We start from the raw sequence: 12124 nt of genomic DNA, 5'->3' as shown, positions 1-12124 counted from the left end.
ATTCTAGTGGTGGTTGTGCTCGCCAATGCTGAAGACTCCACGTCTCTAATGCTAGAAGCTCACAAACAAGACCTGATGAATGGAGAGTATGTTTTCCTTCTCGTTCAGCAGTTTGAGGTCAGTGGCAAAGTGGTGAGTAATTGGTTATTCGCTGAATGATGTATAATAATGCTTAAATCATGGAAAAAAGGTTAAAGGCAAAAAAAACTTTAGCTAACGTTCTGGCAAGGTTCTCTCAAAGTTATGAACAAACATTCTTCCTTTAACGTTAATAAAACGTTTGTTCAAAGTTATCTTTAATAATGTTCTCAAAACGTTAGCACAAAAAACATTATCTAAACATCATTCATGGAAAGTTTTTTATTTTTTTTAGAAACGTACATCTAACATTTTTTTTTAAATGTTAGGCCTACTCATTTCAGAAGAACGTTCAAGAACATACAGAGAACATTCAAAAGTAACGTTCCCATAACGTTTTCAAAATGGAATGTCTGGATGTTTTTAACATTCAGAGAACATTCAGATCTAACGTTTTCGTGACTTAGTGGCAATTTTCAAAACTTAGTTAGCAAAAGTTATTTTTAGCTGGGTAAACAAAAACAAAAAAAAGATCACTAAAAGTCAATGAACTGAATATTTATTTCTGGTGTGTTTTGGTCGACAAGGTATTGAATGTATCCTACTGAAATTGATTTAAAAAAAATAATATCTTGATAAATAGGCTATTCACTGGAGTAAAATAAGCAAACGATTAGATCTGTGCCTATAGAGAGTATTTTTATGTCACTAAAATGAATACAATAGAGTATGTAATTCAGACATAAGTTGGTGAACATAAAACATTTCTATACCTAAACAGTGTCCATTTGTCCATTTGTTAATTCATATGAAAGTCATAGGGCCCTATTTTAAAGGGACACCAGGTAGCGTTTTCGTGTTAATTAATCATCTTCGTAAGTCGGTATATGGTTAAATGACTCATTACAGGGCGAATGAAGACTCTCTCGCCCGCCCTTACTGTCTGTAGGAAGAATATCCCGCTTGCAAGTTCGGTGTATCCTACCCGCCGCCCGCGTCCTTGAGTCTCACAAAGTCTCAGACATCGCGAGAAGCAGGATCAGTTTACGGCAAGCATCCCCAGCACAGAGGCAGACTAACGAAACCCAGATGAACTTACAGACCTTGCCAATATAACTTTAGACAAATATTAGCCTCCGATATATATATTTTTATGCTCATGCCCACTCTCCCCAAAAAAAAAACACAACAACACGAAAGCAGTAGTTCGCCTCGTTCATATCGTTCGTTCCCCGTAAAAATACTAGTATGCATGACAACACAAAAAAAAAAAAAAAAACTCGCCATCAGTTGTAAAGAAAATATTACTTTACTTACCTCGGTAGACATAACTGGCTTTGAAATAGCCGGTTCCTCTGCTCAGCTGGGTTGACAGCTGATCAGCTGGGTTGCTCGTGGCGAGGGACAACGTTCGTTTTTATGACAGTGTGTTTGAAAGTATTTACTACCAGACACTAGGGGGAGCTTCGTAGAGAAAAAACACTCAGGCTTGCCTGATGTCCCCTTAACGAATAAAGCGCACAGCGTAAGTGCACTTAGGGCTTGTCCGAATCCACTTTTGCTAGTTTAACATCGGGAAAAATGGTCGGCACGCCCGGCGCATGATCTAAAAGGGTTGTCCCTATTTTCTAATGGGTGTGTTTTGAGCATAACGTGCAATAAACCAATCAGAGTCTCATCTCCCATTCCCTTCAAAAGCCAGTTGCGCTCACATCATGGTGGATTCGCTATTTACATGGCAGAACTTGCAAGCGGAAAAACTGAACGCTTCTATTAGAGAGGAAACGGATCTGCTCGGACCATCTGGGACAATGTGTACGTGCGTTGTGAACCCACCCATAGGCGCATATTACTAACGCGTACTTTAAATAACAAAATAAATATTGCGCCATTTACTTTAGACCAGGTTTCAGTTGGTCAATGGCGCAGTCTATTTCAATTGCCTCAAAATAGCAACACGCCAACACAATGCGGCCCACACAGATGAGCGCAAATGCATTGGCTATTTAAACAACGTGGTGCAGGCATGGCCGTAGCCAGCTATGAGGTCACCGAGGTCCGGACCTCGGTCAATTTTTTATATTCAAAAATAAAATGTCAAGATTTCTGAATGATTAATTAGCCGTTTAAACCGCGTCATATGTGTGTTTGCGATTTATGTCGCTGCGAGAAGGTAGAACAGTGAACGGGGCTTGAGAGCGTGTTGTGAGCAGACTGTAAAAAATGCGGCAGAGCGCTTTATGCCACTTTATTATAATTTATAAATAAAGTGCAAAAGAAACTACAAGCATGATGCAACGGCATCGTAGTTGATGTCAATTTGTAAGTCATGAAATGACCAAAAAGTGCAAATAAACTTTTTTTTTTTCTTTTACATTTCCGATAATGGCGCGTATAATTTGCACTAAGTGCCTGTCTTTTTAGCAAAATAAGACACCCTTTACTAAATAGCTACAGTGGCATAGGTCGTTGGGCGTGCGTGAGGTGTTTGAAACTAAGTAGCTTTTGACGCGTTCGACTCCAGTTCGAATCCGCCTTTTGCCGAACTCGCTCTTCTCCCTCTTCTCCCTTTTACCAATACATGAGATGTAAAATGTATAGCCTAACATAAAGGTCTCTAGCGTTATATTTTGCCAACGAACTAATATCGAAACCGTGATATGGTTTTGTGCTTTATAAAACAGCACAAGACTTTGTATCCTACATTATGTTTGTGCTGCGTGATTTAAAGAAAAGTGCGCACTTTGCTCACGCGATCAAAGGGTTTATTTCTTGCAAGTGAAGCCATTAGGACAAACGTATTGTAATTTTCCTATAGTGTAATGTAAAATATACTTGAGAAATATTCATTTTCATTTATTAGGCTATATGGATAATGATAGAAATCATTATTATATTATTATACTAATTGTTTGGCATACTAAAACACCAGTGATAATGTAATGTAGGCTGAAACTCTATATCATAACTAAAAAATATGTTTGAGCCCCCTTTAATGTCCCGGTACAAGTCAATGTTTTTTCTTTGTGCACAGTTCATGGGTTGAAGCCTGTTGAAGCTCTTAATTTTGAGCTCTCAAAGAGCACCAGATTGATGCATTTAACCTAAAAATGTACAAAATTTTCTTGCGGGGGAGCATGCCCCCGAACCCCCCTAGAGGAACAGAGCTTTACCCAACATAGTTTTACAAAATCCTATGGGAAAGATCGATCATTTATGAACTTTACTCCAGCATAGTACAACAAAGTTCCTTTTAAGTCAATAAACTAAAACTCTTAATGCAAAATTAAAATGTCCTTGGACAAACTATACATTTGGCCTGCCTAAGGGGGGGGCCTACAAGACATTGATTGTGCCCAGGGGCCTCTGAATTCTTAAACCGGCCCTGCACCTCACCCCGGACCTCACTAATTTTCAAACCCTGGTTACGGCCTTGGGTGCAGGACGTGAAAATGATTACTGCGTCGGGCTGAAACTAGCAAAACACACTTGCCGCGTACGCGCCTGGTGCCACATTGCGCCAGATGTATGATAGGGCCCTTAGACTACTGTAAGTCATTTGAATCTGAATCAAATTGTGACAGTTCTCTTTAACCTACCCTCACCTACTCTCACTTTTTCCCCCATTAGGACAACCTGTGGAAGTCTGCCTTGGGTGACAGAAATAAAACAATGCTGAAGGCTTTTGACATGGTGTTCGTACTCGCTCAGAAATCCTATGAAGCGTATGACTACTATGACTTTTTCGAGCAGGCTTATGAGAGATTGAAACGGGCTCCTTTTTATAGCAACCTGTCCTCAGAAAAAGAGGTGATAATATTTTATGAAAAAAAAAAAAAATTTCACCCATAATTTAATCACATTTTAATTCATTTTATTCTCTATTTCATTTAGGTAAGCTCATATGCTGCCTATTTACATGACGCTGTTCTACTTTATGCCATGGGCCTTAAAGAAGCCTTTAAAAGTGGTAAAGATATCCGTCATGGACGAGAGATTCTCCAGAGTCTCAGGGACAAGTCCACCATTAGGTTTTATGGTAATTCTGTCACACATGCAAGTTTGTACAGCCTCTTATTTTTCATATATTAATTATAAATAACCAAAAGAACTTTTTGTTTGTTTGTTTTTTTCAACAGGGGCTTCAGGTCTGGTTCATTTTGATGAATTTGGAGAGAGGAACCTTGACTATTCAGTATATGACCTGCAACAAACAGAAAATATCATGAAATTTGTTTCTGTTTTGGACTTTGACAGTCAAACAAAAACGATCAAGTAAGACCAAAATATTCTAAATGATAGCATTACTGATGCTCAACACTGAACCTTTGACTCTATGGAAAATGTTTTGCAGACCCACATCAAGGTTTTCTAACATAGTTTGGCAAAATGGAAAACCTCCACCAGATAATCCAGTCTGTGGTTTCGATAATGAGCTCTGTGAATGGTTAGAAAATGGTAAATAGGCATTACTAGATTTCTATGCACATAAGTAGTCTTTTTATGTATTTGAAATGACATCATGTCTTGTCACTCGATTCCAGAGGTATCTCTTCTGGTTCTGCTGGTGGCTTTGCCTGTGCTAGGAGTGGCAGCAGTGGCTTTCATCACTTTGTTGACTCTACAAAAGATTCGTCTACAATCCCGCCTGGTAGAGTCCAACTGGTGGCTTATCGACTACAGCGACATAACTATACTTAGAGAACCCAAAGTAAGATGACATAACTTGTCATTTCAGTTTATTTTATTTTTGTTTCTCTTTTTTTTTTTTTACTGCATTTAAGTTTTTATTTTATTTTAAAGGTGCAGTAAGCAATTTCTGTGAATTGTGAATCAGACCAATCGTCACAACACTCTCGTAGCCAATCAGCAATAGTCATAATCATCAGCAATCACGCCACCGGCCCCGCGCCAATCTCTCACTTTTGGTCATTTCTATTTTATTTAGTTCGGTTTACAATGAAAATGTGTTTCAATTTACTAAAAGTTTTTTTATTCTGTTTATTTCAGTTAAGGAAAGTGTTTTTTTTTTTGTTTTTTGTTTTTTTTTACAATAATAGGCTAATATTGCATCCATCTACACTAGCACCAAACCAAGTAGCAATTTTAACCATGCATCAATGTAGATGTAAAATCTGAATGTGGCATAAACCAGCCTTGACCACAATACTGGTCTAACCAGCTCTAAGCTGGTGTTTTTTTATGCTTATTCACATGCAAATATACTGTACAAACAGTAAACTAAATGAATACCAGCATATTATTAATAATGATCATTAACACAACTAGTACTATTGTGGGTTTTACAGGGAATACAATCATTGTCTGTAAATACAACACCAAGCAAATGTGGAAGTGGTGGCTCTCAGTCCATTCACTCATTCAGCTATAGTGCTAAAGAAACCGTCTACACAACTATTGGACTCTTTCAGGTACAAATTCTGAATCGCATGTTAAAACATAATTTAACAATCCAAATTATTACATCTTACACACTTTCTTTGTTTATGTTGCAGGGAAACGAGGTGGGCATAAAGTATTTGACGAATCAAATCCTTACTGATGTCAAGAAACCATCTGTCATCGCAGAGTTCAATATGGTAAAATATTTTCAGAGATTCGGTTTTATCCCAACAGGTCACAGGCACTTTGCTAATACTCTAATACTTGTGTCTATTCCTGCTGTAGCTGAAAGAAATGAAACACGAGAACCTGGTACAGTTCTTTGGTGTGTGTATTGAGCCACCAAATGTCTGTATCGTCATGCAGTACTGCAAGAAAGGAAGCTTGAAGGTTTGTATACAGTAGGGTTTATTTGTTATTCTTTATTCGGATCCCCATTAGCTTCCACAGAGTGGGAACTGTTCCATTAAAAACAATTATAGAAACCAGTTCTAGCATGTCTATTCCTCTGCCACTGTGGGTGATTGCCCCGATTGACCGGGGATCCGAAACATTGTACTAAAATACTCAGATCAGATACTTATTGAATTGAAAACACAACTCCCAAACAAATCACTCTTATCACTGCACATACTGTGCAATTCATTTGCCAAACAATTCCTATGAGTTGGTTCTTTTTAGTAATTCAAACATATACAGCTTATAGCTAACTGTGAAACTTAATTACTGATTGTTCATACTAATATGCACATTATATTACCACATTTATTGTTTAGTTGCCACGGATGTGTCATGTAGTTGAATCCAAATGGAGATTTGTGACACAGAATGATCAATAAAACAAGGAACTTTAATAAAAACAGACCAATCAAACATTACACACACATCATAACCTTTAATGACAAACACAGAACAGGAAACTGAGGGCTTAAATACATTGAGAATGATAATGGAATTAATGGAGACAAGGAACAGGAGTGCACTAATGAGAACCCAAAGTAACAAACAAGGCCTCTGGCAAAGACCGTGACAAAGAAAATAACTAGAAACTAAATAACACATGAACGAGAAAGTCCGGCGTAAAACCTGTGCCATTGTGTGTGCGGATAGTTGCAAATGAGCGGGACTATATATTGTATTGCATTTATGCTGCCTCTAAAATACAGTGAAAATCTGTAAAGAAACAGAATTGTTTTAAACATTTAATATAGAAATATCATTGTTTATCACCAGTTTAATTCGAAAGTTTGAAATATATATAACATGCCCACATCATCAGACTCTTAGTATATCTGTTATTCTGCTTTTGAAACATCAGGATGTTCTTTGGAACAGTGAAATTGAGTTGGACTGGATGTTCAAATTGTCCTTTGCCTATGACATTGTTAATGTGAGTATGTTGTTTCAATGTAATGTCCTTCATTGCATTATATTTTATTTATAACAACAATATGCATATCCACTAGGAAAGATGATTTGGAACAAGGCTGGTCTGCTTTTCTATTACTGTGAGACCTTTTATTGTTGTATGTTCTCTACAGGGCATGGAGTACATACATAAGAGCAGTCTGAAGTCTCATGGAAATCTGAGGCCCAGTACGTGCTTGGTGGACAGCAGGTTGCAGATTAAACTCTCTGGCTTTGGCTTGTGGGAGTTCAAACATGGCAGCAAACAAAGACTGATCTCACTGGAAAATCCAAAGTATGAAGAGATGTACTGGACTGCTCCTGAGTTTTTGAGAGAAGTCTACTACCCTTTCAACGGCAGCCAGAAAGGAGATGTATTTAGCTTTGCCATAATCATGCGAGAGCTGATGTACAGTTCAGAGGTGGGCCCATACCATGACGTTCACCTGGAACCAAAAGGTAATGCTTTATTGTGTTGTACAGTATTTCTTATCCCTATAATGTGAAATCTTTAAATCATCATTGTATCGCATTTCGCCCCCACAAAATTAAAACAACAGAGCTATGATCATAAAACTAAGTATTTAAATATCATCTTACTAAGACATATTATTGGGAGATATAGAGTGACATCTGATATTTACAGTACAGTATATAAATTTTATTGAAGTAGTCTGCTATACTGTTATTACTGCTATACTGCTATTTATATTACAAACTGTAAGAATTTCAGCTTACTTTTGGCCATACAAATATCAGCAAATGCATATTTTTGCTCAATTTGAGCCTCTGAATTAAATTTCAGTGTTTTGTCCTTCTCGAGTATGAGCTCCGTACTCTCCAATATCATACCATAATTCTTTAGATTTTTTAAAAATATTGTTTTCTAAAGGTTCAGGTCCATTTCAAAATGTAATATAATATCATATAATTACAGGGCCAACTGAATTAAGTTTGGCTTCTCAGTTTGTGTGTTGTATTACATTCATTAGAGATTATCAAGCAGTTAAGGACCCCTATGAGTGAGGAGCCCCTTCGACCAACCTTGTCTGCTGACATCTGTGATGAACGTCTCATTCCCTTGTTAAAAGCCTGCTGGAGTGAGAACCCAGACCACAGACCTACATTCACCAGTGTCAGGAGACAACTGCGTGAGGCATGTCCTGAAAGGTGAACATCTTATGTAGCTGTCTGACCAATGATCCTGACACTCCTAAATGTATTTAGTGTTATTTATTCTAAGCTGTTTTATTCATTTCCAGCCATACCAATATCCTGGACAACATGGTGAGCAAACTTGAGAAATACGCAAATCACCTGGAGGAAGTAGTGGAGGAGAGAACCAATCAGCTCACAGCAGAGAAAAGCAGAGCTGATAAGCTCCTATCTAGCATGCTGCCAAAGTAAACAAACTGTTATAGCGTCATTGGGACAGTGACATTTTGCTAATGTGTTTTTCATTACTCTTTCTATCAGCTAACAAACATTGCCACCAAAGCAGAGTTACATACTAGATGGTTATATTTTATATGGGTAGACATAAAAACATTTTAAAATGGTATAATTATGTATTCTTAAAATAAAGTATTATTTTTATTCATATAATATAAAATCTTACACTGTTAAAAAAATAGTGTGAAATTACAGTATAGTCCAGGTTAATAATTACATTACTTTCACAGTAATTTCGCAGTACTTCTCTTGTATCTAACTGCACTCGTGGTTGCGTTATATTATTACGATCTCCTGCGAGTTCCTGTAGAATTTTGTGATTTAAAAACTGTTTATTTATTCTCCTTCGTCGTGCGATCATTGCAACCTGTACCGTACGTGACATCATCGCTTTAACAAATGTTTTCATTTCACACACTTTTGAATGGGCTAGATCCGAAATTTAAATATGAATAAGATCCCAAGTAAATGGAACGCTAATCACCATTAAGTTGATTTCAAAACAATCACAGTTGTAAACAATTACATTTTTTACAGTGGTGTGCAAAAGACAGATTTATAATGTGAATTCACAGTAAAGCAATTGCTGTAATTCAATTCAATAAGCAATTTCTGAATTCTTAAGAACAGTGAATTACTGTGATGTTTGCTGTTGATTTAAAGTAATTTGTAAGAAAATGACCCAGCATGCATTGATTTCACAGTAAATTTCTGATAATTCTGTTCTATTGTAAAATAATACTCCTTAATCCTGTAAATTCCTGGTGAGTTTTTAGTTATTTACTGTTATTATTAATTGGGAGACCCTATGAAAGTTTTATACTTTTAAAAATTGATCACACCACAGAACCATTTAAAATGTGAGTATATGTAAAGATTATGTTTCCTCCCATCCCATCTCATCCCCCCCCCCCCCCCCCCCAATCACCATGTCCCTTTAAGGGCTCCGTACACTTTCTCCTATACATTCATATACATTTTGACCTCAAATCTCAGTGTTGATAAAAACTCATTGACATGTTATGCGTAATACTAGTATTTTCAGTGATGACAGTCTGTTCTTACAGGTATATTGCTGATCAGCTAATGGCTGGGAAATCAGTGGAGCCTAGAGCTTATGACATGGTGACCATCTTTTTCTCTGACATTGTGGGATTCACCACCATGTGCTCCATTAGCTCAGCTCTGGAGGTGGTCACCCTCCTCAATGACCTCTACAGTCTTTTTGATGAGATCATCAAGCTTTATGATGTCTACAAGGTAAGTGAAGCAAACTCACCTCGGAATGCAGCAACTGTGCCCGTTCATGCCTTACACAGGGGCTGGTATGGCTGTCAAAATTTTCAGATTGAATGCAGAATTCTGTCAATATTTTGCTTCTCATTATTTATCATTTTCATGAGTTTCAGACATGCCGTGTAAATAAATACAACCAGATTTACAGTATAATGTGATGTAAATGGATGAAGGACTTAATGAATGCTATTGATTCATGCTAAATTAATGAACAATTATTTTCTGTCTGTTTTTCAATTTCAATTTTCTGGTAGGTGGAGACCATAGGGGATGCATATATGGTGGCCAGTGGGCTGCCTATCAGTAACGGTAATCTTCATGCTGAGGAAATCTCTACTATGGCACTCCACTTCCTCTTTGCCCTCAAAAGGTTCAAAATTAGGCATCTGCCTAATGAGAAACTGGCCCTACGAATTGGGATCAATTCTGGTATGCAAGAATACTGTTCTATAAGTGTATTGTGGGCTATACATGTTGTAAGAGATGATAAATGATACTCCAAAAAAATCTTCTGTCCCTTGCACATACAGGCCCAGTGGTTGCTGGAGTTGTGGGTAATACAATGCCTCGCTACTGTTTATTTGGAGATACAGTAAACACGGCTTCTAGGATGGAGAGCAACAGTCTTCGTAAGGACTTTTCTTAAAGGGATAGTTCAGTTTGAAATTAAATTTTGGTATGTTTTAGCTTACCTCAAGGACATCCAAGATGTAGGTGTCTTTGTTTCCGCAGTAGTTTCAATTTTGATATTTTTAGGTCAAACCGTTCTTGTCTGTCAGTCATATAATGCAGGTCAGGTCACCACCTCATCATTATCATTTTATTCCCCATCGTGAGTACACATTGATGGCCTAAGACACGAAACGAGCGGTTTGTGTGAGAAAACGAACAGTATTTATATTGCTTTTACCTCTTGTACACTTTCCGGCGCTTGCGCAGACTAAGCCAGAACGCGCGCACACGTCACACACCAGGAAGCGCGCTCGCCCTCAGATCACTTGGACGTGGTTGTGTAGAGGTAAAAACGATATAAATACTGTTTGGTTTCTCACACAAACCGCTCGTTTCGTGTCTTTGGCCTTCAATGTGTACTTACGATGGGGAATTGTTTCATTTGGACTTCTCTGTGCATGCTCTTTGAGACAGTGACCACAGACCTGCATTATATGACTGACAGACAAGAACGGTTTGACCTAAAAATTTCTAAATTGAAACTACTGCGGAAACAAAGACCTACATCTTGGATGCTCTTGAGGTAAGCTAAAACATACCAAAATTTAATTTCAAAGTGAACTATCCCTTTAATATTATTTTTAGTAACTATTGTCATGGAAAAGTATTCTCCGCTTTGCAAGAAATCACTCGAGTCACAGAGTTCCAGATGCCAAAGCTTAGATTTTATTGGAGACAACAAAGCCGAGATGCCAGCAGAACATCTAACCATCTCACGCAATCTCCCTATCATTGTAGCATTTGGTGATTGGTACAGTCTGCTAGTTGTTTTGCTCAGAGCTACTGATGTGAGAAACACAGTGCACTCTATAACCTGAGGCCTTTTCTTAGGCCTTCTGAGTGTTACATTGTGTGTTTAATAAAAATATGCTTTAAGAAATATACTAAACTCAGTTACCTAGCCAACAAAAATATGGTCAAAAAACATTTAGCTAACATTTATGTTCTAAAAAAAATTACGTTCTCTGGACGTTCAAAACATACATGTATTTTGTTCACGCAATTCCATTTTATCATTCGCTGAACCTTCTGAAACAATTAGTAACCTTAAAAAATGTTAGACGAACATCCAACTAAACATCTCAGATTAACGTTCACTAAACATTCTATTAATGTTTCTGTAAGAACAATTGTTCATAACTTTGAGAGAACCTTGCCAGAACATTAGCCAAAGTTCTGAGAATGTTCTCTGTTGGCTGGTTATAGACTATATTTAACCTATTTAATTAGTCTGCATTTATATTTTTCTGTAAAACTGTAAAAAATATTTTGAAATACTTTGTTTCATTTAATTATGCGAGGTCAATTCTTGCTTTTTTCCTTTACAGCACTGAGAATCCACACCTCTCAAAGCACTGCTGATATTCTCCTCAAGAATGGAAGTTTTGAACTGGAGGAGAGGGGCGATATTGAAATAAAGGTTTGTAAAATGCCACTCTTTATACAGTCCAAAAGTCTGAGATCACACTAAAATCTGCTATAATTTTTTACATTTATACCTGCATGATGTAGGGTTGTGAACAGTGCAAAAAAAAAAAAAAGTCATGTTAAGACATAAACTGGTGGTCTCAGACTTATAAACAGTGTCTACTGTCATGCCATATCTGTGCATCTAATCAGATCTCTGATGTGTTTTCTAGGGAAAGGGAACACAGAAAACCTTCTGGTTGACAGGCAAATCTGGATTCAGGTTTCCAGACGTTGGCCAGGACTATGATGCAAGTCCTAAATCTGGAACAGATGTAAGTATCAAGCC

The 12124-nt window shown here is 37.4% G+C and overlaps 1 protein-coding gene across 1 annotated transcript in view; it reads left to right on the top strand.

The window, feature by feature from the left end:
* Window positions 1-12124, top strand: part of gucy2g (guanylate cyclase 2g) — a gene marked incomplete at both ends in the record, with an annotated part of 38146 nt that overhangs the window by 25782 nt on the left and 240 nt on the right. The window contains 18 exons of the mRNA XM_081392726.1: window positions 8-132; window positions 3709-3888; window positions 3973-4117; window positions 4218-4353; window positions 4433-4536; window positions 4623-4789; window positions 5388-5510; window positions 5595-5678; window positions 5767-5871; window positions 6800-6871; window positions 7023-7347; window positions 7881-8058; window positions 8151-8291; window positions 9408-9600; window positions 9891-10065; window positions 10167-10265; window positions 11697-11788; window positions 12009-12110. Coding sequence (XP_081248852.1) covers window positions 8-132; window positions 3709-3888; window positions 3973-4117; window positions 4218-4353; window positions 4433-4536; window positions 4623-4789; window positions 5388-5510; window positions 5595-5678; window positions 5767-5871; window positions 6800-6871; window positions 7023-7347; window positions 7881-8058; window positions 8151-8291; window positions 9408-9600; window positions 9891-10065; window positions 10167-10265; window positions 11697-11788; window positions 12009-12110 — 2546 coding nt within the window. The remainder of the gene's footprint in view (window positions 1-7; window positions 133-3708; window positions 3889-3972; window positions 4118-4217; window positions 4354-4432; window positions 4537-4622; window positions 4790-5387; window positions 5511-5594; window positions 5679-5766; window positions 5872-6799; window positions 6872-7022; window positions 7348-7880; window positions 8059-8150; window positions 8292-9407; window positions 9601-9890; window positions 10066-10166; window positions 10266-11696; window positions 11789-12008; window positions 12111-12124) is intronic.

This window comes from Scardinius erythrophthalmus (assembly GCF_964197995.2).
Source record: "Scardinius erythrophthalmus genome assembly, chromosome: 18".
Taxonomy (NCBI): domain Eukaryota; kingdom Metazoa; phylum Chordata; class Actinopteri; order Cypriniformes; family Leuciscidae; genus Scardinius; species Scardinius erythrophthalmus.
Note: the sequence above shows the minus strand (reverse complement) of the source record. Positions and strands in the feature narration are given on the sequence as shown.